We start from the raw sequence: 26521 nt of genomic DNA, 5'->3' as shown, positions 1-26521 counted from the left end.
TAAGCATCTTCGGTAGTGGTATGGAGTATATGCTCTTGGTTTTGTGCTTGAGTGTCTGACATGTATTGGTTGTGGGTTTAAGTGTTTGTGGGTCGATAATTTTATTGGATAGGGGGTTGTAAGTAAGTGGTCTGGTAATTTTATAGGGGATTAGACATTGAAGTTTCTTGTGTGTAAGTGGTTTGTCATAGGTCGTATAAATACCTATCTTCGGAAAACACTGAGGCACTAGAAGAATTAGCACCAACTCTTCTTCTGTAAACCCAGGGGTGAATTGGATTGGCTAGGCCTAGAGGAGGCGCCAATTGATCTTCCTTTTTAAAGGGAGTCTCCAATTCATCTGACAACACCTCCGTGTCTCTAAATCATAACTCTCTGATCCCTGTGCAAGAACAACAAACTCTACCGTACATGCCCCAAATTTTGAGACGCATAAAGTTTTGAAAAGTCTAATTTTTTTATTAATATTAATAGATATAAAAATATTATAATAAAAATTTAATAAATTGAAAAAATACTATGATAAAAATTCAATACATTAAAAAATAAAATTGATTAAAAATCAAAATAATTATAATTAATTTTTTTTATTAATATATGATTATATTTTTTATGTTTTATTTTTAATTATTAAATTATACTTTTTAAAATTAGAAGGAAATCTTTTGGTTGATTGGTTGGGCCACTTAATACAAAATCAATGCAAGAATATGTTGGTCTCTTTTGTATTAGATTGATTCTCATCTCTCCATGCTTGAATTCTGATCTAGTAAAATAGAAGCAACAAGATTACGAAGTTCAAGTGATGTTGGTTGGTTATTTTGATTCAACGGTTTCTAGTAGTACCCGTTTGTAAGGAATATTCAGCTATAAAAAGAAGAGATTCACACGGGTGTCTAGAAGACAAAGAAGTTTGACAAGTATACGTATACCATGATGATTCATTTCATACAAAAATTCAAAAGTCTAAACTTGTCAAATGGTCACCATGGAAACTCCATTCGTCAACGTTGCTGCAATGTGAGACCCGCCACGCCTACCCCCCCACACAGTCCAATAAATGGACGCTTCATCCTTTTCAATCTTTCTCAATTCTCTTTTCTCATTCATTGCTGCTTTCACTTTCTCTCATTCTTCTTATCATAATTCCTATGGATGTGAGTTTATTGCTTTTTATTATTTCTTTTTATTGCTTATTTTTTCATCTGGATTACTTATTAGATTGAACACATAATTATTATCGATGTTCAGGTGATGTCAACTAACGGTAGTAATTGTGGAAATGCTTCAAATCCTTACCATCAATGCACACAAGCTTGTTTTCAAAAGACAAAGGGAAACAAACCACAATCTAATAGAAAAACTATTTCAACTTATGGGAGAAGCTTTACAGATGGTGATATGGGCAAAAAGGTAACTAATGGAGAAAGAAGAACTTATCCTGGTTGTCCTAAAGCATCTAATCCTTATCATACATGTGATGCCAATTGCAACAACAAATCATCATCCAATTCAGGTTAAATCCTCCTCTTTATATTTAGGTTATTCAATTTACTTATAGTTAGTGTTTTGAAACCCCGGGTTCATGGTTGGTGAAGACTTGAATCCTGAGAGTTTGCTACTCTTAAAGTTTTAGATTCGAATTTTGTTAATTAGTAACAGTTTTTGTGTTAAGCTAATCCATACATGGTTTTGCTCTGAGTTTAAACAGACCTTCCACTAGTGGAATGAAGAATTGATTCCTTTGAATTAGTCGGCCGCATGGCTGAATATCAAACTTTAAAAAAAGTTTTGAAAATTGATTAAATAAAGATTTTTCATCAAATTCTTATGATTCAATCTATTTTTACAAACATATGTATAAAAATTTTAAATCATAATCACATGTGTGAGTATCGTGTCAATCGTATACACTTGCAAATTTTATCAAAAGTTTTGGCAGTTTGTTTAATACAAAAATGTTACTTTAAGCTCATGTATAGATATCGTGGATATTCTAAGATCATTCAGTTTGGAATTTGATGGATAAATAACTTGGTTCAATTACAATTGAATTGCAGGTGCCACTCCTCATTCCAAGATTGATCATAGGAAGAAGGTAGGTTCTAAGCCAGAACCCCCTATTCTTCAAAGTGTTCCAACAAAAAAAAATGGGACAACCAATAATCTCTCCAACTCCAATGCTTCATCAACAAAACCACATTACTCTGAGAATAAAAAGATAGAGTCAAAAACAGATGAGATCATTCCTTCTTCTGGACCAATTTCTGCTCAATCACACATCTCAGATGTTATGGTACGGTCTTTTTTACCTCATGCTCTTTAGACAAACTTTTTAATCATATATTTCAACTATGTGTTTCTTTTTGACAGGCTAAAGACCAAGTTAAGGATAGTGTTATTCAGGACAAAGTTGTTGCTTCTGATGAAATTGTTCCAATTACTACACATTCTGTTGAAACTGGTTCCAAAGATTTTAGTTTCTCTGACACTCCCCTTACTCTCAACAACAACAACAACAACAAAGAAGTAGATAGTAGTAGTGACGGAGAGACCGATAGTGTGATATCCGAATCCCGTATTCAAATCGGAAAATACAATGTCAAAGAAAGTTTTGGTTCCATTCTACAAACAATCCTCGATAAGTATGGCGATATCGGTGCAAGCTGTGATTTAGAATCAGTTGTAATTCGTTCGTATTACATGGAATGTGTATGTTTTGTGGTACAAGAGTTACAATCTTCTTCTGATTTATTAACTAAGTCTAAAGTGAATGAGTTGTTGGATATTGTTAAGGATATTGAATCTGCGCATCTTCGCGTAGCATGGTTGCGTAACACGCTAGATGAAATCGCTGAAAATATTGAACTCATTGGACAGCATCAGGATATGGAGATCGAAAAGGCTAACTATGATCGCGAAATGGAATCGTTGAGAGAAAAGCTGGAATCGGAATTAGTAACATTGGCTCAGAAAGAACAGGAGATTGCTGATATTCATATGAGAATTCCAGAAATCAGAGATCGTTTGAGAAGTCTTGAGCAGCTCATTTCTTCTGGATTAGAAGATGAACAAACTATGTTACCTATCAAGTCCAAGATTGATCAATTGTTATAATTATAATAATAATCAAACTGTTTTTCTTTTTTGTTAAATTAATTAAGAAGTAGAAGAGGTTACATTAATCAATAAAAATTAAATGAATGCAAGGAACATGAGGTTCTTTTATTTTATGTTATAAAAGAACTTTATATGTATCTATGTATAAACATTATATACTGTTGTAAAATTTATTTATAATATATTTTTGTTTTATATTGGTTTCACATTGAATAGTCATGATATGGCTTGAATCATGTTATTGTAATTGGTTGATTCATTGAGCCAAATATAATTTAACTGCTTGGTTCATGCATCAAATGTGAATGAATTAATTTTAATGTGATTTTAACTGAGTTGGACCATTCCAAAACTCATTCAGCATTAATAAATTCATAAAGATATTGAATGAGACCCAAAGCGTGTAGAATACTCCTACAATAACTAAATTAAAGACGGTGAATTGAATATGAAATTCTTTCACATGATGGCTACGGCGAGACGGAATTTTAAAAACATTGTGATGCTTGTGATGATCATGGGGACGAGATTAGGGATCCAGTGGGGTTAAGTGAAGTTGCGAAAAGATACTTTGCTAATCTGTTTCAACAGCAAGGCCATTAGGAACCAGTTTTACAATCCAGCCCAGAATTTCAAATGAGGATAATGAGACTCCTTGCTCCTATTTCTTTACCCACCTCCCAACTTTCTTGGTCACCTCTGGTAAAAAATCAAATATACCCCTTACTTCGGAAATACATTTTCGAAATGCAAGAAAACGCTGTTTTCAGAAATGCATCTCCGAAAGCGCCTTTTTTTTTCTTTCAAAATTTGTCTTATTTCGGAAATGCATTTCCGAAAACAGCATTTCGGAAGTGCATTTCCGAAATATTGCGCGTTTTGCAGATTTAGCAAAACAACCCCCTCCCCTAATTCATTTACCCTAAATCAACTTCAAACTCAACTTTCTAGAAATTTTTTGCAAACCACTTCCAAGACTACATCAAAGGCTCCAATCACCTTGTTATACTACATTTAAAAGCCCTCCAATCACTTTAATTTGTAAGTTTTATAATTGTTAGATCCATATTTCAAATGCATGTTAGGGTTGTTTTCAATTGCATAAATGATATAGGGGTAGGTTGTTAGTAGTATTTAGGTTGTTTAGAAGCATTACAAGTTGTTTTGAAGATGGATTTTGGGGTCTGCCATGGAAGTTGCAGAAAACTTCTTCGCAGGGGTGTTTCGGAAGTTCATTTCCGAAAACACCTTCATTCCCAGTTTCGGAAATGAACTTCCGAAGTGGTCCAGAATTTCATTTTTTTTGTTTTTTCAATTGTTTCGCATTCTTTTTGAATTCAATTGTTTTCAGGAACATGGCAGACAACCCAGCACGCATCAGACAGGGTAGAGAGACCCAGACTGCGTCGGCTAGACGCGAGCGGGCGGCGCACCTGGCGTCGACGCATGGACAGGGGCAGGGTCGGGGACGTGTGCGAGTTCCCGTGCAGATGGACGAGGGTACCTCTGAATCTGGATCGAGGAGTCGTCTGACTCGGGTATGTTCTTCCCGCCAGCGAGAGGAGGAGGAGGAGGAGGAGGAGGCAGTGACATACCACGAGGCGGAGGAGGTACCAGATGTTGACCCTCCACACGGGGAAGAGGAGGAGCAGGAGGAGGGCTACCCAGGAGGGCCCAGTGACACTACCTTGTTGATTACCTACCACGAGCACGTCGCTCGACTTATCTGGGGGGAGAGGTATTTTTTATAATTTGCCCGACTTTATTATTTAACCGTTTTTAATTTAGCTGTTTATTCAACATTTTCTTAACGGTCTAATTAACATAGTTTTTTATTTGTTTTTGTTGTAACAGGAGAAGACAGACCTTGAAACAGGTGAACCACTCCCGGAAGGTTTTCAGTCTGTTTAAACCGAATGTTGAGTGGTTTGACGACGCGGTGAGAGCTTCAGGGCTTAGTGGATTGTGCATGACGGGGTATACTACCATCATCCACGGCATGCATGGTGCCTTTGTGGAGAGGTGGCACAGGGAGACGTCTTCTTTCCACTTACCGGTTGGGGAGATGACGATCACCTTGCACGATGTGCAGTGTCTTCTCCACTTGCCGATCAGGGGGGCGCTGTTGGACCACTCTCGGATCCAGAGGATCGAAGCCAGTGAGTGGATGACGCTCTATTTGGGTATGGAGCCCGAAGTTGCTGACTTTGAGTGCCAGACGACAAATGGACCTCATATCCGGTTCTCCACACTGAGCGCTTATTTCGAGCACCACCTGGTGGCGGCGGCCGAATCCGAGGAGGCGGATGACGCCCTATTTACACAGTATCACCGTGGCTGCGCTCTCCGGTACTGGCACATGTTTGTGGTAGGCGCTGCACTCTTTATGGACAAGAGTGCAAGGTACGTCTACGTGACCTACCTCCGCTATTTCATGGACTTGACTATCGTTCACCAGTGGAACTGGGGGTCAGCTGTTCTGGCATACCTATACCAGAAGCTGAATGAGGCCTCCAACTGGAGGACCAGGCAGTTGACCGGATCCTGCACACTACTTATGGTACGTTTCATTTTAATTGTTTCACATTTATTTATGTTTCATTTTTATTTTTAATACATTATCGTGTTTGTGTTTTAGAGCTGGATCATCTCCTACTTCCCCCGCATCCACGGCTTCCACGTTGATTCCGCGTACGAGGACGCCATGCATAGGGCCGCCAGATACGTTCTCCAGAGGGGGAACAATGCAGTGGGACCATACCGTGGGTACCTCGACTGCACGATGCACGATAACGTCTGTTGGAGGCCATTCAGCGACTACACTGATGTTGTCCCCTTTGACAGCATATCGTTATATTCTGGCTGGTTGGCATGCGGGACCAGCACCATGGTGCGGTATCTCCTTGAGCGGTGCATGCGGCAGTTTGGATTTGTGCATATGATACCCAGGTCACCTTTTGAGGCTGCTCCCGACACAGTGACCCGAGGGCAGCTCACTGGCATATTTGCGGATTGGGAGCGTCATGTGGTCCTGGAGGAGTATCGTCGCATTCGGGTCTCCCAGGACTGGCACAGTGTGGAGGGATATGTCACATGGTTCTATCGGGTGTCACATCCTCTGGAGAATCAGCAGGCCGAGGATGACCACACCATTGATCTCCTGCCGATCTGCCAGCGGATAGAGATGTTTGGACGGGACGCGTTGGATCGAAGTATCGTTGATCAGGGCGGTCCAGAGGCAGTCGCCGTGATGGAGAGGATCGTCACTGATGCGGGCCGTGCGGCGGCATACAGGCGGCAGAGGAGGGCGCAGGGAGAGAGGGTTAGGCATACCCAGTAGGGGTCCGGGTTTATTTTTTTTGTATTCGGATTATATATTTCGCACACTATGACTCGGTCTGTATATATTATTTGAATTTTATTTATTATATTAGTATATTACGTTTACATGTGGTTTGTTTTGTTCGGCTTTTCTGTTTTGTATATATTATACGTTTTGTATATATTTTGTACGGGACTATTAGAAAAAGCATAAAAAAAATAGAGTTCTGCATAATTCGGAAATGCACTTCCGAATTACACTAAAATCTGAAAAAATGTGTTTTCGGAAGTGCATCTCCGAAAACACCCCCCTTTTGGTGTTTTCGGAGATGCATTTCCGAAGTCTGGGAAAATTTAAAAAAAAAAACTTTGGAAATGCATTTCCGAAGCAGGGGTAAACTGGGGTTTTCACTGGGGGTGACCCCCATAGGGAGGTGGGTAAAGAAATTTCCTTACGCCATATGCATCCGGATAAATCCCCAGGCCTAGACGGGTTTAATCCTACCTTTTACCAATAGTTTTGGAATATTTGCGGTGATGATAAAAGGATTTCAGATAGAGTGGCAGTTATGTTGTGGGTGATATGGAATAATAAGAACAATTGGATTTGGAACAATGAGAAGAAATATGTTAATCAATTAGGAATGCAAGGGTACCATACTTAGGAGGATTGGTTAATCAATTAGAAATATACAATTTATTTTTTCAACTCACTGCTAACTAAAATCAATTTTACATAATCAATTCATTCACAACAAAGTTCTTTTCACCACGTAACCAAACAAATTTTAAATTTATTTTAAAAATCAATTCTACACTTTTAAATTAGTTGTTTTGTTCTAAAAGTTAAACTAAACAAATATACCACAAATTTATTTAAAAAAATATTAAATCCTATCTTAACCTATGAACTTTACTTAGGATGTGATTGCTCAAGATGCTCTTACTACTATACACCTTTCCTTAACCAATTCAAACTCCCTTTGAACTTCAAACGCAGTGGTGGATGTAGGGTCAATAAGAAACAAGCTCTTGTGGCTAGATCTCAAGCATTAAAGCCGAATACCGTACTCTTGCCCATCCTACCTCTAAATTGCTATGGTTGGAATCACTCCTCACTCTTTTGTGTGATAACCTTAGTGCAGTTTTATTATCTCATAACCTGATTCTCCATGTGTGCATAATGCATATTAAACTTGATATCCACTTTGTTCGTGAGCATGACATCCCAAGAGAATGAAGACTCAACATGTACCAACTGAAGGTGCGAAGAAACAAAAGAAATAGGGGTTTGAATTGAGTTTATAGATTGAAACTTTTTCCTTCACCCAAGAAAATAAACAACAAGATGCAACAATATAAAAGACACAAGGATTTTATCCTAGTTTGTTGTTAACTATACCCTAGTCTCTTAAAGAACTAAATCAGAGTTTATAAAATAGAGAATGAGTTTATAAAGTTGCTCCAAGAAGCTAATACACACACTTATACACGCACTATGAAATACAAACTTAACACTTTAGAAAAGTTATACAATAAAAAGTTCAAAGTGTAGTGATGACGATTTTTCTCTCAAAAATGATTCTTGCTTTTTCTCAATTATTTCTTCAGTTTTTCACACTTGCAAAAATCTTATCTTTCCAAACTTCCAATACCTCTTTATTTAGATGGTGAAAAGATCTGTTTGAGGGTGAAGTTGAAAAATCCTCAAAATATAGTTATGATTTTTTGTTTGCTGCATGTAGTGGTGGTGAGGATGAAATGAGTGGCGACAACAATAGTACAATCCTTTTCATGAAAATCAAGGTAGTGCAAAGGATATCATCGTATTTCTCCGACGTATTTGTCCTTTTGGAATGTTTGATTTTGGTGCTTTTAACGTTGTACTATTCAGGAATATTTCTTTCACTCATTCTTCTAATCATTGGCTTCTTGTATAAAGTGATTTGAAGCCTGGTCAAAGTTTCAGAGTCTTTTCTTCAAAACTTGGATAGAGTGAAACTTTCGAGTCTAATGTTCAGAGTCCTGAGGCTTCATAATCTTGATAAAGAATAAACACTTTTTCATTTGTAACTCTTTCTCAAAATCAGTTGACGCTTTAGAGTTTTTTTTAACAACATTTAAAATCTATCTTTATTTAGAGTTCAGAGTCTGCTTGATTAGAGTCTCGATCTTCAGATGATGATTATTCTTCATAGTTCAATTTCCTTAAAACTTATCTTTATTTAGAGCATATTCTTCAAAACTATCATATATCAGAATCTATATAATTCAAATTTTACGTTCAAATTGTGCATACTCAAAGAAACTGTTAGTGTACAAAATTGTTCTCTATATTTTATTATTATCAAAACTTAAGATTTGAAAAGTAAAACCAAACTTATTCCAACACCAACCTCAATGCAACTTGCATACACCTTCACGAAGCCCCTTGGCACGACTGCATTTTAGGATTTTAGGACAAGCTCAAAGTCTTGACGGTTGTCTCTCCTTGAGCCTGTGAGGGGTATTAAAAGTAGTAGTAGCTACCTAGTATTACACAATGTATAATGTACGAAGATGATGGTAGTATCCAGTTAGCAATGCATGAGAACCATGAATGACATGCATGGTGTGAATGATAGCATAAACTAAGCATTAATTAGTTGCTATAAATAGTAAAGCATTGGTTATGTAATGATCAACTCATTAGTGCATAGTACAATATAGTTCAAAGTTGTAATTTTATCATTCTAAAAAGAATTGATTTTATCTTCATGATTATATTTAAAGTTATAATTTGTAGTTTTTTTTAGTTTAAATGTGATTTTTATATTGAGATTTACTGTTTAACTTACTTTTATATAAATTTATCTAAATTTATCTAAAGAGTAATGTTAACTTGCATTGTCCCTTAAGGATACATGTTAGAAAACCTATAAATAGTAAATTCGTTATATCCCATGGGGCACAAGTTAACATTATCCTTATCTAAATATAAATCATTTATTCAACTCATTTTAAACTAAAAATCAATTTACATAATCAATTCAGTCAAAATTCTTTTTATCACATAAACAAATAAATTTAAAATCTATTTTAAAATAAGTTATACACCTCTAAATTAGTTTCTCTCTTCAACTAAACAAATATACATCAAGTTTATAAATAAATAAATAAATAGGGTTAAACGTTATTTTGCCCTCTGCCATATGGGTGAATCCCAAAAATAACTCTGTAAAAAAAAACACAGATTTCATCATTGTAATTTCAATACTTTTTCATTTTGGCCCTTCAGTGGATAAAGTAAAAAAAAATATGATATGACGCTGATGTGTTGGTTTTTTTATTTTTTATTATATGGAAATGTATTTTTTTTTTCTTAAGTTTAAAAATTGTGAAAGATAAAAAATTTGAAAATTTTGTTAACATTGGGTGTTGAACCCATGACTATTTGGTTGGAAGTAGAAGGTATTTGTTTTTTGTATAGCATGTTGCATCAAAGTCTATATATTACACAGCTGTATTAATAATTAAAACGTTTAATATTTATTTAATAAAAACGGAATGTTTAATATTTTGAAAATAAAAAAAAAAATTGATTGTTTAGTATTCGTTTATGTTAAAAACGTTAAATAATATATTTGTATTTAATAAAAAACGTTAATTTCTTTATATTTTTTAAGATTATTTATTTATAATATTTATTTTAAAATAATATTTATTTATTATTATTCAGTATTATAAATATACTATTCAATTTATTATTATAAATATATTATTCTAGATTTATTTATATTTTCAGTTTCTTATTATTTTATTATTTTCAATACAAATTAACTTTTGGTTTTAATTTATATTTTCAGTTTATAAATTATTTTCAGTTTATTTATATTTTTTAAATTCTAAATAACGTTTTAATTTTTAGAATTAAACAAATTAATAATGTATATTTTCAGTTTTTTTTCATTTTATTATATTTACGTTCAACTAATAAACTGAAATTATATTTCAATTTCTTTCAATTTATTATTATTTTATTATTTTCAATATTTAAATAGTAAATATTAAAATATTGTTTGTTTAATAACAGTTAAATATAATATATTTGAAAATTATATTTATTTATAGAAATAATACTTTCAGTTTAATATATGGTTGAATAATTTATGTAAAATTAATTTGGGAAATAAAATATAAGTATGTAAGATATATATATATATATATATATATATATATATATATATATATATATATATATATATATATATATATATATATATATATATATATATATATATATATATATATATATATATATTGATTCAAGCCTTATTTAGGATATGTTTGTTTGAGGTGAAATTGGTAAGAGAGAAGTAGGAGAGAGAGAAGTTCAAGAGAGATATCAAATTTCTCTTGCTTGGTTTGAAAAGAAATTGGAGCGAGATTAATTTTGTGTGGGCCCCACTGATTTTCGATTTCTTTCCAAATCTGAAGAGAAATTAGAAAACAACACTTTACATTTTCTCAATTCCAATTTTACCTTTATTATTGTTCATAATTATTACAATTGCATTGCATATCAATGCACCGAGATTTTACAGCAACATTCCATTAGTACAAAGTTTCAACTATTTCTATTATGGAAAAAACTCACGTAACATTTTGTGTTTATTTTGATTTTCTTACATGTATTTTAAATGAAAAACAATACTGTGATTACATAGAAGAAGTTTATTGTACAAATTTGTTTATCCTTTTCTTTAATTGTCTACTTAACATTATTTTTTTCTACAACATTAATTAATAATTATTAAATAAAAACAAATAGTAGAAAAAAGAATAACATAAATTTAATTAAATAATTATATTAATTTTTACTATATTGACATGAATATATTAATACTGCTCTGACCTGATTTATAAGCAAAAATTCTTTTTTTAGGTTCATTGAATAATAAATGTATCTAGTCTACATAAAAGACAAAATACATTCATTATTCAATAAATTTAAAAAGAGAATATTTGCTTATAAATAAGACCGGAGGGAGTACTACTTAACTGTATTATATAATTAAAAAGTTAATGTAAATTTAAATTTAACTGATTAAGTTTTTTTAGTTTTATGTTTTTATATAATAAACTAAACAAAATTTAATTGATTAACTATATTTAGTTTAATAATGATAAAGTTAAAATTTAAATAAGTTTTTATTCTATATAAATATATATGCTAAATAAAATAAGTTATTTTTCAGATAAAGGGTATTTTTGTCTTTCTCAAAATAAAATACACTTCTTTCCCTTCTATTTCTCTTCAATTTTAACTATATCAATCAATATACAAAATCTACTTTATTTTTCATCTACTTCTCTCTTCTCACACTCCCTCTCACATCTTTCTCTCTTCGCACTTTCTTCCCTTCACCAAACACATGAAGTAGCAAAACAGAGAAATCTACCAAAAATTATTAAAGCATATCTTACTATGAACTTTACTTAGGATGTGATTGCTGAAGATGCTCTTAATACTAGTCCAGTCTTCTATATACCTTAACCATTTCAAACTTCAAAGTTCAAACTCCCTTTGAACTTCAAACGCAGTGGTGGATGTAGGGCCACCAACCCACTACACTAGCTAGTAGACAAGGAATGGAAACATGTGATATTGTTCTGATAAAGATAAATACACGTGTCTTCCCATGCATAATTGTAGTATTTCTTGAACCCTGGCCTCTTCACTTTCACCATTATGTTTTACTTTTTCTCCAACTTTTTAGCTGTGTGTTGAGCCCAGTAGTTTAAGGAGGACAAGTTCCAACTTTTTCGAAAAGAGTGAAGCCTCTTCTCTTTTTGTAACAATTCAAACACTTTTGATAAAGAATCTGAGGCCACCCTCCAAAATTGGCCTATAATGGAATGCTCTACACTTTTTTCTTCTAGCTCCAACTCACGGACTCGCCAAAGTATAATAATTTCTGTCACACTTGTTAACGGTAACAAGTAAAGTAGGGGGAAACGGTTGGAAAATTACTTACCACAAAATATTTTAACTTTTTAAGCAATGATAATCAAATCTACTATACAAACAATTAATAAAAGATTGACCAATTTGACTATTATGCCCTTAATTAAAAATTTCTTTACAAATAAAAAAGGACAATTTGGTAACTAACAAAATTAAATACCACTTTTTCAACCTTTGAATAACCAAGCGCCAATTGTCGGCCTCTTATTGGTCCAACTTTTCAATAACCAACTTTTTCTCCCCAACACACTTCTTCTCTCTCTTAAATTTTCAAATTTCTTTCACATTTCATTTTCCCACACTTTCTTACTTTCGTTTTAATTTTTTTTTCATTTAATCACAAAAATTATTAATAATCTATTTTTTTAACTTTAATAAAATTAAATATTTATTTATCTCACGGGTCACTATTAATACAATATTTAATTTATTTTAATCGATCATTACCCACTTTCTATTTCTTAATTAAAATTTCAAATTTCTCTCAAATTTTCTTCCCACACTTTCTTACTTTCATTTTAATTTTTTTTCTCTATTTATGTATCAACTCTAAAAAATAATTTATTTTTTAAATTTAATAAAATTAAAAATATTGTAATATCACGGGTCATTATCAACATAATACTTATTTTATTTTAATCAATCATTGTTTTTATTAGAGAGATAATATCCTTATTTTTAATTTTTTTTTCTTTTCTTCATTTCAAGATTTTTGTAAAGATTATTTAATACAATTAAATTCATATGATTATTGTTCATTTTACATTTGTATTTAAATACATTTTATATCAGATCAAATAAATTTTTTTATTTCACGAGTCATTATCAACAAAGTATCTATTTTATTTTAATCAACAATTACTATAAATTGAGAGATAATTTTTATTTTTAAATGTTAAAATTTCATTTTTTTTATCTTCATCTTCTAGGTTTTTTTTTATATAATTATTTAATATAATTAAATTTATATAATATTTTTCATTTGTAATTAAATTATTTATTAAAAATTTATATGTATCTAATTAATTTCATACAATATTAAATAAATTTACCCGTGCGGAAGCACGGGTATCTTACTAGTTATATTATGAAAACATCCGAATGATCAATTCAAAAAATTTATCTAAAATTCTTTGAAAATATTATAAAAAAAAATTGTTAATCCAATATATTATGTGAATGAGTTTTTTGTGTTATGGATATGGAGATAAATAAATCTTTCATTCAAAGTAAAAGATGTAAACCACAAAAAATAGAGTTAAGTGTAATAAAGTTTTGAAGGAAGATAAGTCCGAAATTTGGAGAGAGATGAATAGAATGAAAAATAATTAATTTTTCAAATTAAAAAAAGTCATGCTAACGAGTGCCTCCGGGTCACTCTTTAAAGTTTCCAAATAAAGAAAATATTGTCTAAATAAATTAATCATTTCAATTTTCAATTCATTAAATACAAATATTTCTAATAAAACATAAATTTTATTACTTAAAAGAAGTCAATTATTTCTATTTTTAATGCAATGAATACAAATATTAATAACAAAACATATCATTTTTATACTCTTAACCAGTGCCCCTGAGACACTCGTTAGCATTGCCCTTAAAAAAAATACTGATGTAACTTCAATTTACTGTATATTTACTTTCTATTCTTATATAATCTTTATTATATAATAAATGGTTGATAATTTGAAAAATATCTGTTTGTATTGGAAAAAAAATCCAAATAACCATGTTTAATAAATAATTTACACCAAAAAACCATGTTTTCGGCAAAATTACGCATATGACCAGGTTTCAGAGGTGGACTCCACATAGGAGCCACCTCTGGTGGCGCCAATGCCCATTTTGCTATAACTAATGCGCCACCCAGGGTGGCTTCAATGTGTATTTTCTTCTTTCAAGCCACCTAGGGTGGCGCCTATGTGTCTTTTAATTTTTGTTTTTTTTGTTTTTTTTTTTGTTTTTTTTAATTGTTTCTATACTATTTTTTTTAATTTTGTTATTTATTAATAAAATTGTTTTTATTTTAAAGTATTTAAAAAATATATATATTAAATTGCAACAGATAAGATCAGTGAATCAGCTAACTCGAGCGTTCACGGAAAACAGTAGTTCATTCATTAATTAAAAGGTACATAGAAAATAACCAACAGAAAAAGATAAACTAAAACATCTAAGAAATCACCACGGTTAAAACAATGTCATTAGGTCCATGCATCATTTGAATGACATCAATGTCGTATTCCACGTTATCCCAGAAAGTTATAGTTGCTCCACTCACAGCATCGGCCCTTGTTTTAAGCCTCTTGATGCTTCTTATCTGTTCGCCGGCTTCGTACTCCCCTATAAAAAACTCATGAGAGTCCTCTTGAGTTGCTCAACGGAAGAGATATTCCAAAAAATAACCGGCATGGGAGGTTTGACGGGTGAGAATATGACATGTCCGTTCCTTCTGTGATACTCCGGTTCAGGTTTGGCACGCCATGTTGATCTCCGGGGCGGCAACTCTGTTGTCCGGTGACATCCATCTGGCCTAATGGTTGTCCGGCGAGGCATGGTTGTGTTTGTGTGATTGTTTGGTATTTGGAGTTTGTGTATCTGTGTGTAAACTCAACCATAGGAGCCCCTAATTTATAATAGTAGTGGGTAGAAAAAAGTAATGATGTTGCGTACTGTTTACAAGCACGCCTAACATGTATGATAAATGCAGACACACTGATAAATGACTGACTTGATGGGACTAGACGAAAGCATGTGTATTTGACTGTCCAAAATAAAGAGTGGCAGTATGGGCCATGAAGACAATTTCACAACGAGACAAAGACATAACTAGTTGATTTAATAAAGGATAATACAAATACATAACCAATAGAAATACAAATACAAATACAAATACAAATACAAATACAAATACAAATACAAATACAAATACAAATACAAATACAAATACTAATACAAATACTAATACAAATGACATACAACTAATTGTCGGTGGAATTTGATCCACGGTTAGGACAGGTATTTCTATTGTGCCCGACTTCACGACATATGCTACACTTTCGTACCATTTTCTCATGATCCATCTCGGTTGTGATCCGGGTGCTGTTCGGGCGACCTCTTTTCTTTCTCCGCATGTTATCATTATGCCAAACCACGTCCCCTTCATACGCAGGCCAATAATCCTCCTTTGCCATCACTTGAAATGAGTTGTTGTACACCCCGAGCAAGGTATCCGCCTTGTAAATGGGAGATAAAAGTGCTAACGGATCTTGATGCGCATACGAACATGCTGCAATTACATGAGAGCATGGCATCCGAAAGGCTTGAAACTTTCCACAATCGCACCACCCTTCATCTATAAGAACCCTGTATTGTTGTCTCGGAAGGCCCTCGTTATGGTCAATCGTTTCTTTAACACTGAAGGTCCGGTTGAATCGATCGAAAGATGTCACAATGTGGCTGTTGGCTTTGGCAGATTGCTCTTTCATGAATTTGACGCATGTTTCGCTGAATACTTGTCCGGATTCTATAACTGCATTCCAACGCTCACCTCTTCTTGCGAAAAGAGAAGCCATCCTATAGTATGTTGCTTCCACCAAGGAAGTAATCGGAAGGTGTCTGATGCCCTTAAACACCCCGTTCATAGACTCCACAAGATTCGTAGTCATGTGCCCCCATCGCTTCCCGTTGTCGTATGATCTGGTCCATTTCTCTCTAGCAAGATTGTCTACCCATCTGCCTGCATCTGGATTTGCCGCTACAATTTCATGTCGATAATATTGGAACGTCGGTTGAGTCAACGCATATCCGACATTGACAAGAGTCTTCCGAAGAGCCCTGTCCTTTATCTCCCGCATGAAATTTTGTGCAATGTGTCGAATACAGTAAACATGCGTTGAGGTTGGGTTTTGCCACCCGTTTGCTGGATTGTTGTACACACTCTCGATGGCAGCATGTCTGCCTGAAATCAAGCAAAGTCCAGGTTGGGGGGCAACGTGTGTCCGAAGATTTTTGAGAAAGAAACCCCAACCTCCAGCAGTTTCTCCTTCCACAAGAGCGAACGCAACAGGAAAGATGTTACTATTTCCGTCTTGAGCCACAACCATCAACATGGTGCCTTTATATTTTCCGTACAACCAAGTTCCATCTATTTGAAGAATTGGTTTGCAATATGAAAATCCTTGCACACATGGGCGGAAAGCCCAGAAAAGCCTGTGGAATATCACATTTCCTTGAAGGGACGTTCCGTCTGGAGATTGCGCCGGAAGGGTCTCTAAAATAGTAACGGTTCCAGGAGCATAAATTTGAAGTGCATATAAGAAATGTGGGAGTCGTTTGTACGAATCCTCCCAATTTCCATACATAATTTCGATCGCTTTGGTCTTCGCCAGCCACACCTTTCTATAAGACGGAGTGTAATTGTATGTTGCAACGATATGAGAGATTATCATTTTCACCTTTAACGATGGATCTTTTTCAACTAGAGGCAAGATTTCTTGACAACTAATGTCATAACTTAGCTTACGGTGATCTTGTGAAACATTTGTGTTAACACATGTGTGATCTTGGGAAATATATCCTATAACCCATGAATCACTTCTCTTCCTGTATGATGCATGCAACCTGAATCCACAGTCAGTGTTTCTACAATAAATTTTGTACCTCTCGAAAATCAACATTGTTAGCCATATGAAATCTTTTTATGGCCATGATACATGCCTCCTTAGAACGAAATATGTCTACTACTTTTAACCATTGATCTGTTTGAGTGTATGGATCATAGAAAATATCAGTCGATGGTTCATCATCCCCATCAAAATTCAAGTTCCTCATGTGCACTGGAGGCATATGCACTTGATCTCGTGGTACAACAACTTCCTCGTTGACCAAGTTATCAACTTCTATTTCCGGTGCTTCTTCTTCTTCATCTACAACGTCGACCTCTGCTTGCTCGTCTTCAAGTGCATCAATGACTTGTGACTCAACCATTTGTGTGGGTTAAACTTCTGGTAGAGTAACATACAGTTCTATGCAGTCGTAACCAGAATACTCATGATTGGCGAACATATTCTGCATGTCTTCATCATCTTTGATCTCAACTTGGATAAACTTGATCGGGTTGTCCCCACGAAGAAATCGATATTGGTAAAAAATCTGGGATACACCACCCATTGCAAGCTTCGTCTCTAATCTCCCTTTGAAGTAACTGAAATTTGCTTTTCTGCTTAAACAAAATCGTTTAACCTCGGTGTTTCTAAACAGAAAACCAACTTCTTCGTTGTCATATGTCTCGCCAAAAACATGAGCGTTGATAATGTATTGTGGAGGGGCCATTGTTGAGTGGGTAAAGAGTGTTATTTCAGACGTGAAATGAGATGTCTAATGAGTTGTGTTATTTTTCACATTAGAGGTATGCTTTTATCGTCACAAACTTACTGTGTTGAGTTGAGATCATTATGACACTGGTGAACTGCTGCACAATCGACTTGACCAGACACAACCATACTGAACAGTGCATATTGTACAATCACATGCGAATAAAGTTCATGGAAAATGAATGCTTGTATCGTCACAAACGTATTGAGTTGATTTGAGGTGTGCTTGACACTGGTGAACTGCAGCTTTGCCGACTTGACCAGACACAACCATACTGAGCAGTGCACACTGTACAATCACATGCGAAGACTGTATACTAATTATTTTCGGTGAAACAACACCTAGAAAACCCTAAACCCTAAAAATAAAAAAAAACATAGAAAACCCTAACCCTAAATTTTGAAGAAAAAAAAGAAACAGTTGCATGTTGGCGCCACCTGGGGTGGCGCATTAGTACAATTTTTAACAGCATGGCGCCACCTGGGGTGGCGCATTAGTGTGTTTTGGTTTTTTTTTTGCCCTAATTTTGTTATGTGGTCCCCAATGCCAAAACCCTAGACTAATCTGCCAGCATGTGATCTACCTGCATCAAAATACTGTATGCATGCATGCTTAGACAATTCAGCACAGAACACGGGATGCAGGCCTAGTCTATTCTGCCAAAAACAAATAATGCATGGTCAATTCAGCACAGAACACGGGATGCAGGCCTAGTCTATTCTGCCAAAAACACAGAATGCCTGGTCAATTCAACACAGAATGCATGTGAACCCATCTTTATCACTTTGATATCTGTATCACATGCATGCTCAACACTTGGCTATCATGCACTAAACATCAGCAACCACCACCCCCTCTAAAAATACTCTCATAGAATACTTTCTTTTCACCAACATATCTTCTTCTTCTTCAAAAAACACTTTGCATTTTCAAATCCGCAGAAAAGTTTCAGAGTTCTTGAGAATGGCTCAACAACTTCTTACCATGGGTGAAACCCACAGAGGAACTAGAGCAAACTTGGCGACATATGTAAGTTCATACTTATTTATTTCTAAACATCTATACATATATGATATCCAGTTTAATCGATTTATTTGTGGTTCTTAGGCTGTTGACCGATTCCGTACACGTTCTCACGCTTATGTTGAACCCGACGAGAGGATTATTCCGAATCTACAAGCATGTGGCTTCGGACATATCATAAAAATGCACAACAACACCATAGACAGAAAATTCATCCTTGCCTTACAAGAGCGATGGAGGCCTGAAACCCACACGTTTCATCTTCCAATAGGTGAGTGTACGGTTACTCTAGAGGATGTTTATATGTTGCTTGGTCTGCCCATTGATGGCAAGGCTGTTAATGGATCTGTTCAACATGCTAATTCACTGTGTGAGAGAGTGTTGGGAAGAGATCTAGTTGTGCCTACTCAAGGTTCAAGAGGCCAGGGTATCAGTCTGGCCTCCCTTAGAGCTTATTATGATGAACTCGTCTTGAGCGACAACTCTACCGAGGAGTATATTTGGTTAATGACTAAGGTCTATATAATGCTGATGTTTGGTAACCTTTTATTCCCGGAGTCGACAGGTAACACTGTCAACTTTTTTTATTTAAGTAAATTTGATAGTATTAGCAAGATTAGGAAATATAGTTGGGGGTCTGCCGTTTTAGCGATGTTATACCAATCGCTTTGTAAGAACGCGGTTGCCGAGAAGTGCACCTTCTATGGATGTGCGTTCCTCCTACAAGTATGGGGTTGGTGGAGACTGCCTACGCTATCCCCTGCAGGCAGGAACAACTACACGTTCCCTTATGCAATAAGGTACGTCTTTTTCAACGCTATCCCTTGAACGCTAACTCTCTTTTACATAAAAATCTGAAATAACATGTTTGCTCTTTTTTTTTAGGTTCTGTGGTCCTAAATTGGATTACAGTAAGAATCCGAGGGGGAGTGTTATTTTGTATCGGGACCTAATTGATCACCTCCAAGCTGAAGATGTATTACCACTAAACTTTTATATGATCATATAGATGTATTACAATCCATCATCTTTTTTAATAATATGTTATTTTTTCTCCTACGCAGTTTAATTGGAGACCATACTTGATGCTAGACCATGAGCCAAACGAGAGTGACCGGGAAGTTTGGACTGCAGTGACACCTATAATAAGGTTCAACATCGTGGAGATGCACCAATCTGACCGTGTGAGACTACAGTTTGGCATGCATCAACTAATCCCGGATCCCCCCACTGATTTGGGTCGCTGGCATATTAAAAGAGTCAATCAACAATGGGACCATGCAGATTATCGTACATTCGCACCTGAATTTTGTGAGATGTGGAAGCAGCGTCGCAGCCATCTGCTACAATTCCCTGTTGCCCAACTCCCCATGTTTCCAACCGCGGACTACGTTGCTTGGTTTAGAACAGTAACAACCCCCGATATGTATGTGTCTGACCCCTACTACCTACACGACCTCCACCAACATCAATACGCACAACAACCACCCCAACAACGCCAGCAACGCCGACAACGCCAAACATCCGAACAACCTTACCATGAAGAATATCAAACAACACCAACAACGCCCTACCAAAGTCAACCCATCCAACAACAATCATGGGGCTTCACCCAACAACTCCATGACGCCGACCCCTCCACTAGGCTACCCGTCCAACAACAATCATGGGGCTTCACCCAACAACACTACGACGCCGGCCCCTCCACCTCCACTAGGCAACCCATCCAACAACAATCATGGGGCTTCACCCAACAACACGGCGACGCCGGCCCCTCCAACTCCAATAGGCAACCCAGCCCCGACATGGGTCTAGATGACGAATACGACCCAAACGAGCAAATGACCACTCAATCGTCACAGTACCAACAACATGGATACTCCACACCCCAATTTTCACAACACCAACAATATGGGTACACCACACCACAACAAACAATGCCATTTTGCCAAGGCCAATCAAGTGCTGGGTTTTACCGACCATATGACGCAACTCCACCGCCAAGACCAATCTTTGAGGGCATGGGGACCCGACTATTTGACAGCAGCATACAAGAATACATGTCCAACGAGCGCATGGAGGGGCTAATCCGAGGACCACCTACCTAGACACAACAAGAACAACCAAGGAATAGGGGGGTCATGGAGAAGTGGGTCGTCGAGATCCTTCCAACCGGATTCGAATAATTCCAGATTGCGGAACTGGCGGTGAGAGGGGTCATGGTCCGGCTCCGGGTCGGAGGGGTCATGGTCGGAGGGGTCGTGAATAGCATAATATCCATGTTTTAAAATTTTTCTTTTTTTTCCGTATTTGTAATGTTTGGACTGTATGACCGTATTTGTAATGTTGTTTCTGCATTTCTCGTATTTGTAATGTTTGGAATGAATGACACGTGGTGTTTCATTATTTATTTAACTGTTTTTTAATTATGTTAAAACAATTTTTAAAAAATAAAAAAAAAATATAATTAATATAAATATATAGAAACAATTAAAAAAAACCAAAAAAAAAAAAGAAATAACACACATAGGCGCCACCCTAGGTGGCTTAAAAGAAGAAAATACACATTGAAGCCACCCTGGGTGGCGCATAGGTTAAAGGATTTTAGGCATTGGCGCCACCAGAGGTGGCTCCTATGTGGAGTCCACCTCTGAAACCTGGTCATATGCGTAATTTTGCCGAAAACATGGTTTTTGGTGTAAATTATTTATTAAACATAGTTATTTGGATTTTTTTTCTTTGTATTGAATAATAAATATTTGTGAGCTATATTGTTTTAATATTCAAAGAACTATAACAATATAAATTAAATTTGAATAATTTATCAAAGCTTTTTAAAATCCTTCAAAGTTTTTCTCTAATAAAATTTTCAAATTCTTGATTTAGAGATTGATTTTTTTTAAAACTATTTTTTTTAAGATTGCAAAATGAACCCTTTTAAAAACAATGTCTATATAGTTAGGAGACACGTCATTGTAATAACAATGTATAAGTCTCAATGTATAAGTATGAAGTATATAAAAATATACATAAATTCTTTGGTATCCATTAATTTAAGTTGGGTAACGATACATTTAGTAATTTATGTTAAAATTTTAATTTATTTTAAAAATAAAATATAATAAATAGTGACATGACATTAAATCATAGTGTCTAATTGTTTAAAGGTATCTATATCCAACTAAACTCAAGAGTACCAGTTTACCAAAAATATATTGATAGTTAGAACCTAAGTTCTAATATTTGATATTTTCCTTAAAATAATTTTAAAAATTGTCTATCTTATAATAAAATCTACACACTTCAGCTCTACAAGTAAAATTATTTTACATGTATATTTTTTTGGTACTCACTATATTTGATCATTTTACTTCAAATAATTTTAAAGATCGTCTAACTAACAATAAAACCTACAATTTTCAATTCCAAAAATAAAAATATTTTAATCAAAACCTCACAAATATGTTTTTCTCGTATAACCAGTCAATAACATAATTCAATAACACATATATTTTTATTTTATTTTAATTTAAAATAACTTTAAATTTTAAAATAATTTATACTAAAAATAACAGTAAGGAATTAAAATTTAATTTAAAATTTAAAAACAATTTGTATTAAAGTACCGTATACTCAATTTAAACTCTTGAATAGAAAGAATTTAGCTAAAACTCCTAGCTACTCATTTACTTGGACTCCTGACTTTAATCTTCATAACCACAAACAGACAATAAATCAATGTTGGATTCGTTTTCTTGATTTGCTTGGAGTCCCAATATTATCTTTGCTATTGCTAGTTGTCTCGGAACGTTAATGTGTTTGGATGATGCAACAAGTAAGTGCCTTCTAGAGAGATTTTTTGGACATTTAACTAGAGTTTTAGTTGATATTGATTTATCTGCTAAAATTAGACATAAATTGTGGGTAGAAAGAGAAGATTTTGCGTTTCTTGTTAACGTTGAATATGAAAATTTGTCTCTTTTCTGTTCGCATTGTCATAACATTGGTCATAGTTTTTCGTCTTGTAAACTTATTAAAGTGGATCAAGAGAAAAGGGTATCTAAGGAGAAACATAAACGCACAGAGAATAAGTCTCAGAATGAAGATTTAAGAAATGAATCAGTTGAATGTGAAAATGCTACATGTGTTGATAATAATCCTCTTTTAGGATTTGTTGATTGTTTGAAAACCACCGTTGATGGGAATGCTGTGAGTATTGATGTGTTGCATCAAGAAGACTTGGGTGCCCAAGGAAATGAAAATTTGTGTGATTTAGTTGATCAAGGTAAAATTGACAAGAATCAAGATGGAGATTCATATTCAAATGCTCAACAAGCTATGAAGTTTCTTAGTGAATCTTGGGCTAACATGGCTAAGAAAGATGAGATTGTTGATTTGGATGAAAACACTAATCAACCATTTCAATTGGTGGTTCCAAGAAATAGGAAGCACAAGAAGAAACCGTCTGAGGCGTGCAAAAGTTTCAAGGTATGTGCCTCCAACCATACGTCTCACTAGTTTCTTTGATATGAGTTATCTCATGTGTTTTTGTTGTCTATCTTTTGTTTTTGTTTTTTCTCGCTTTGTTCTTCTTAAGAGTTTTGGTTTGGTCCCCCTCCTCTTTATACTATTTTCTCTAGTTTAATATATTTTGGCCTTTATTAAAAAAAAAAAATACTCATTTACTAAAACTAGTCATTCTTAGTTGTAAGATTATAAAATTTTCAAAAGTTAATCAAGTTTATCTTTCAATATTTCCATCAGTGTTAATAAGAAGTGAATCCCTAACATAATTTAAGGAGGCAGAAATCCATCCAAATCTCCTTCACAAGGAATATGCTGCCATTCGTTGGAGATATCTTATTCTAATTCATATATAATAATAACCGCATGAAACTTAACTACCACGTTTAAACCCAACAATTAGCAAAGCTTGGCAAAAGTAGATTAATCTTTTTGTTATTTTAGAGATCATTTAAAAAATCCACAATGTTAAGGATTAGACCCATGCAATCTCAAAAACCAATTTGGAATTGGATATTAACTCTTGGTAAAATATTATCATAAAAAAGGCTATGTAAACTTCAATATTACTAATTACGAATTCAAGTCTAAGAATAAAACAGATTATAAATAAATAAATAATAAATTGTAATTAAAATATAAATAATATGAAATGAAAAGTGAGTAGTACATGCATCATCTCGTACAAACAAACCGAATAAATAAAATAAACAATCAATCTGCATCATAGTAGTGAACCATGCCAATAAATTAACAAACACAGAATCTATGCATGATTAGTTGGTGGGGTTGCTTCTGAACGAGCCCAACGCCTTGATAGCCGCCGCTCTCAGAATATACTGATGGTACGCCGCCGCAGCCGCCGCTCCCACGAACGGTCCAACCCAGAAAATCCACTGCAACATTAATTTAAACCATGCATGTTAATCAACACATACATAATGCTAAAATAAAGAAAATGGTATTATTAGACTTACTTGGTCATCCCAAACTTTGCCATTGTTGAAGATAACAGCAGCACCGAAGCTTCTGGCCGGGTTAATTCCGGTACCGGTGATAGGTATAGTTGCAAGATGAACCATGAAAACAGCAAAACCAATAGGCAAAGGAGCCAAAACAGGAATATGAGAGTCCCTAGCACTTCTCTTAGGGTCGGTAGCAGAGAAAACGGTGTAAACAAGCACAAAAGTTCCGATAATTTCAGCACCAAGTGCAGAGCCTTTGGTATAACCAGAAGCAACAGAGTTAGCACCACCACCGAGGCTGTTGTAAGGATGCTTCATGAAAGCCTTCACCAACCCAACACCGCAAATGGCACCTAAACACTGTGATATAATGTATAAAACAGCTCTTATAAGAGAAACCTTACGAGCTAAGAAGAGGCCAAATGTGACTGCAGGGTTGATGTGGCCACCGGAGATACCGGCGGTGCAGTAGACGAGGACGAATATCATGCCACCGAAGGACCATGCTATGCCGAGAAGGCCAACGCCGTCGCATGGTCCAGTTTGTTTCTTGTGGCCAATGACGGTGGCGACGGTGACATAGAGGAAGAGGAGAGTTGCTATGAACTCCGCGATGAGAGCTCTGTAGAAGGACCAGAGCTTGATTTCAGCGAAGTCAAGAAGAGGTGCTGGTGGTGGGTCAACATAGTCTTTCCCACTGTGGTGATGAGGTTGGTGACCTTCTTCACTCACTTCCTTCGACATTTTTCAGTTTTTTTTACTATGTAGTTGTTGTGGGAGTTGTTGGAGGAAATGAGGGTGTATTTATGGAGGAGGAGGTGTAAGGGCAAAGGAACAGTGGTGTTGCATTGAGTGTAGATGTGGATAAGCTAAGGGTAAATATGGAAATTTGAATTGTGTGTTGGAACAAAAGTAAAAACAGTTGGAAAGAGAGAAAGAGTGGGACAGGGTAAGGATAGACTAGGGTTGAAGAAGAGCAGGGAGCATGTGAAAGGTAATGATCTAACCACCGCAGAAGAGGCCCACATTGTCAGCCTGGAAACCATTTTACCTGCCACGATAACAACGGTCATTTCTTTTCAAATTCTCTTTTCTTCCCAACTCCTTTCTTTACTTTGGACCATTACAAAGATAAATATCTTAATCTTAGTGTGTTTTTTATTAAAATTCATTTATTTTTAAATATATTTATGTAAAAATTAATTTAACAATAAATTTTAATGCAAAAGTTATTCAAAATCAATTCTGAAGGCAGAAATTATAAATTCTAATTTTAAGTAGAATCAATTCTAAAGACATAATCAATTCTACTTTTGTTTAACCAAACATCTTAAAATTATCTAGAAACAATTTTACACTTTCAAATTTTTTTTTGACAATTTCAAAAACCAAACAAAGCATGTACCAAGTACAAGGTTAGAATGATATATTAGTTTTAAGATTATATATATATATATATATATATATATATATATATATATATATATATATATATGAAGAAAATAATTATGTTTGCCCATAGATTTTTCATCATATATAAATTACTATTATTATTTTTTAAAATTACTTCTAGATGAGGTTCTTTCAGACTAATATTAAATAAATTATTTATATTTATTATAAAATCATACAACATTTATTACTAAAATTAGTAGAAGACTCGTGCAGGTCAGTTGGTAAGATTTGATTGTTGCTGATATATAGTTATTAATATAAATTCATTAATAACTATAAAATATTTAGAAACAAATATGTAATAAATCACCAACATAATAAATTTAATATGTTTAATTATTATCGATATTTACAAATATCACTAATAACTATAAACGCTTATGAATATTTGGTTGATTAAATTAAATTAAAAAATATTGTATTGATAGTGACCCGTGAAAATATGAAGTTTTAATGATAAAAATCACATGAGTTGTTGTAAATATTGGTTTACACTATCAATGCACTATCTTTAAATTCAATATAACTAAGATGTTGTAAATATTTAATTAAAATAGTGATTAGAAAAAGAATATTAAGATAGATAAATAGAATAATAAAAATAAAATATTATATATTTATTAAAAAAATATAATTAAACCATATCTTTTATACGAATAAAATATTATATATTCATATTTTTTTAGGTATAGGTAACTTAGAAATAAATAAATAAAAGCAATTATAATAA

The 26521-nt window shown here is 34.3% G+C and overlaps 2 protein-coding genes and 1 pseudogene across 2 annotated transcripts; 1 reads left to right on the top strand and 2 right to left on the bottom strand.

Moving 5' to 3' along the window:
• Positions 1 to 765: 765 nt before the first annotated feature.
• On the top strand, positions 766 to 3269 carry LOC131655028 (uncharacterized). The gene is made up of 4 exons (XM_058924936.1): positions 766 to 1157; positions 1252 to 1516; positions 2061 to 2296; positions 2374 to 3269. Exons 1-4 carry the CDS (start codon positions 1152 to 1154, stop codon positions 3115 to 3117), a joined length of 1251 nt encoding a protein of 416 aa, XP_058780919.1. The 5' UTR covers positions 766 to 1151; the 3' UTR covers positions 3118 to 3269.
• Positions 3270 to 11786: 8517 nt separating this feature from the next.
• LOC131657649 (uncharacterized) lies at positions 11787 to 17437 on the bottom strand. Its single transcript, XM_058927021.1, has 3 exons — positions 17202 to 17437; positions 15999 to 17071; positions 11787 to 11878 (listed from the first exon to the last, which is right to left on the bottom strand). The coding sequence occupies exons 1-3, from the start codon at positions 17435 to 17437 to the stop codon at positions 11787 to 11789; spliced, it is 1401 nt and encodes a 466-aa protein (XP_058783004.1).
• Positions 17438 to 23981: 6544 nt separating this feature from the next.
• On the bottom strand, positions 23982 to 25222 carry LOC131660472 (aquaporin PIP2-7-like; annotated as a pseudogene).
• Positions 25223 to 26521: the final 1299 nt, after the last annotated feature.

Source organism: Vicia villosa, linkage group LG3, assembly GCF_029867415.1.
Source record: "Vicia villosa cultivar HV-30 ecotype Madison, WI linkage group LG3, Vvil1.0, whole genome shotgun sequence".
In the NCBI taxonomy this organism is placed as follows: Eukaryota; Viridiplantae; Streptophyta; class Magnoliopsida; order Fabales; family Fabaceae; genus Vicia; species Vicia villosa.
The sequence above is the reverse complement of the archived record's forward strand: the minus strand, read 5'-3'. Positions and strand labels throughout refer to the sequence as shown.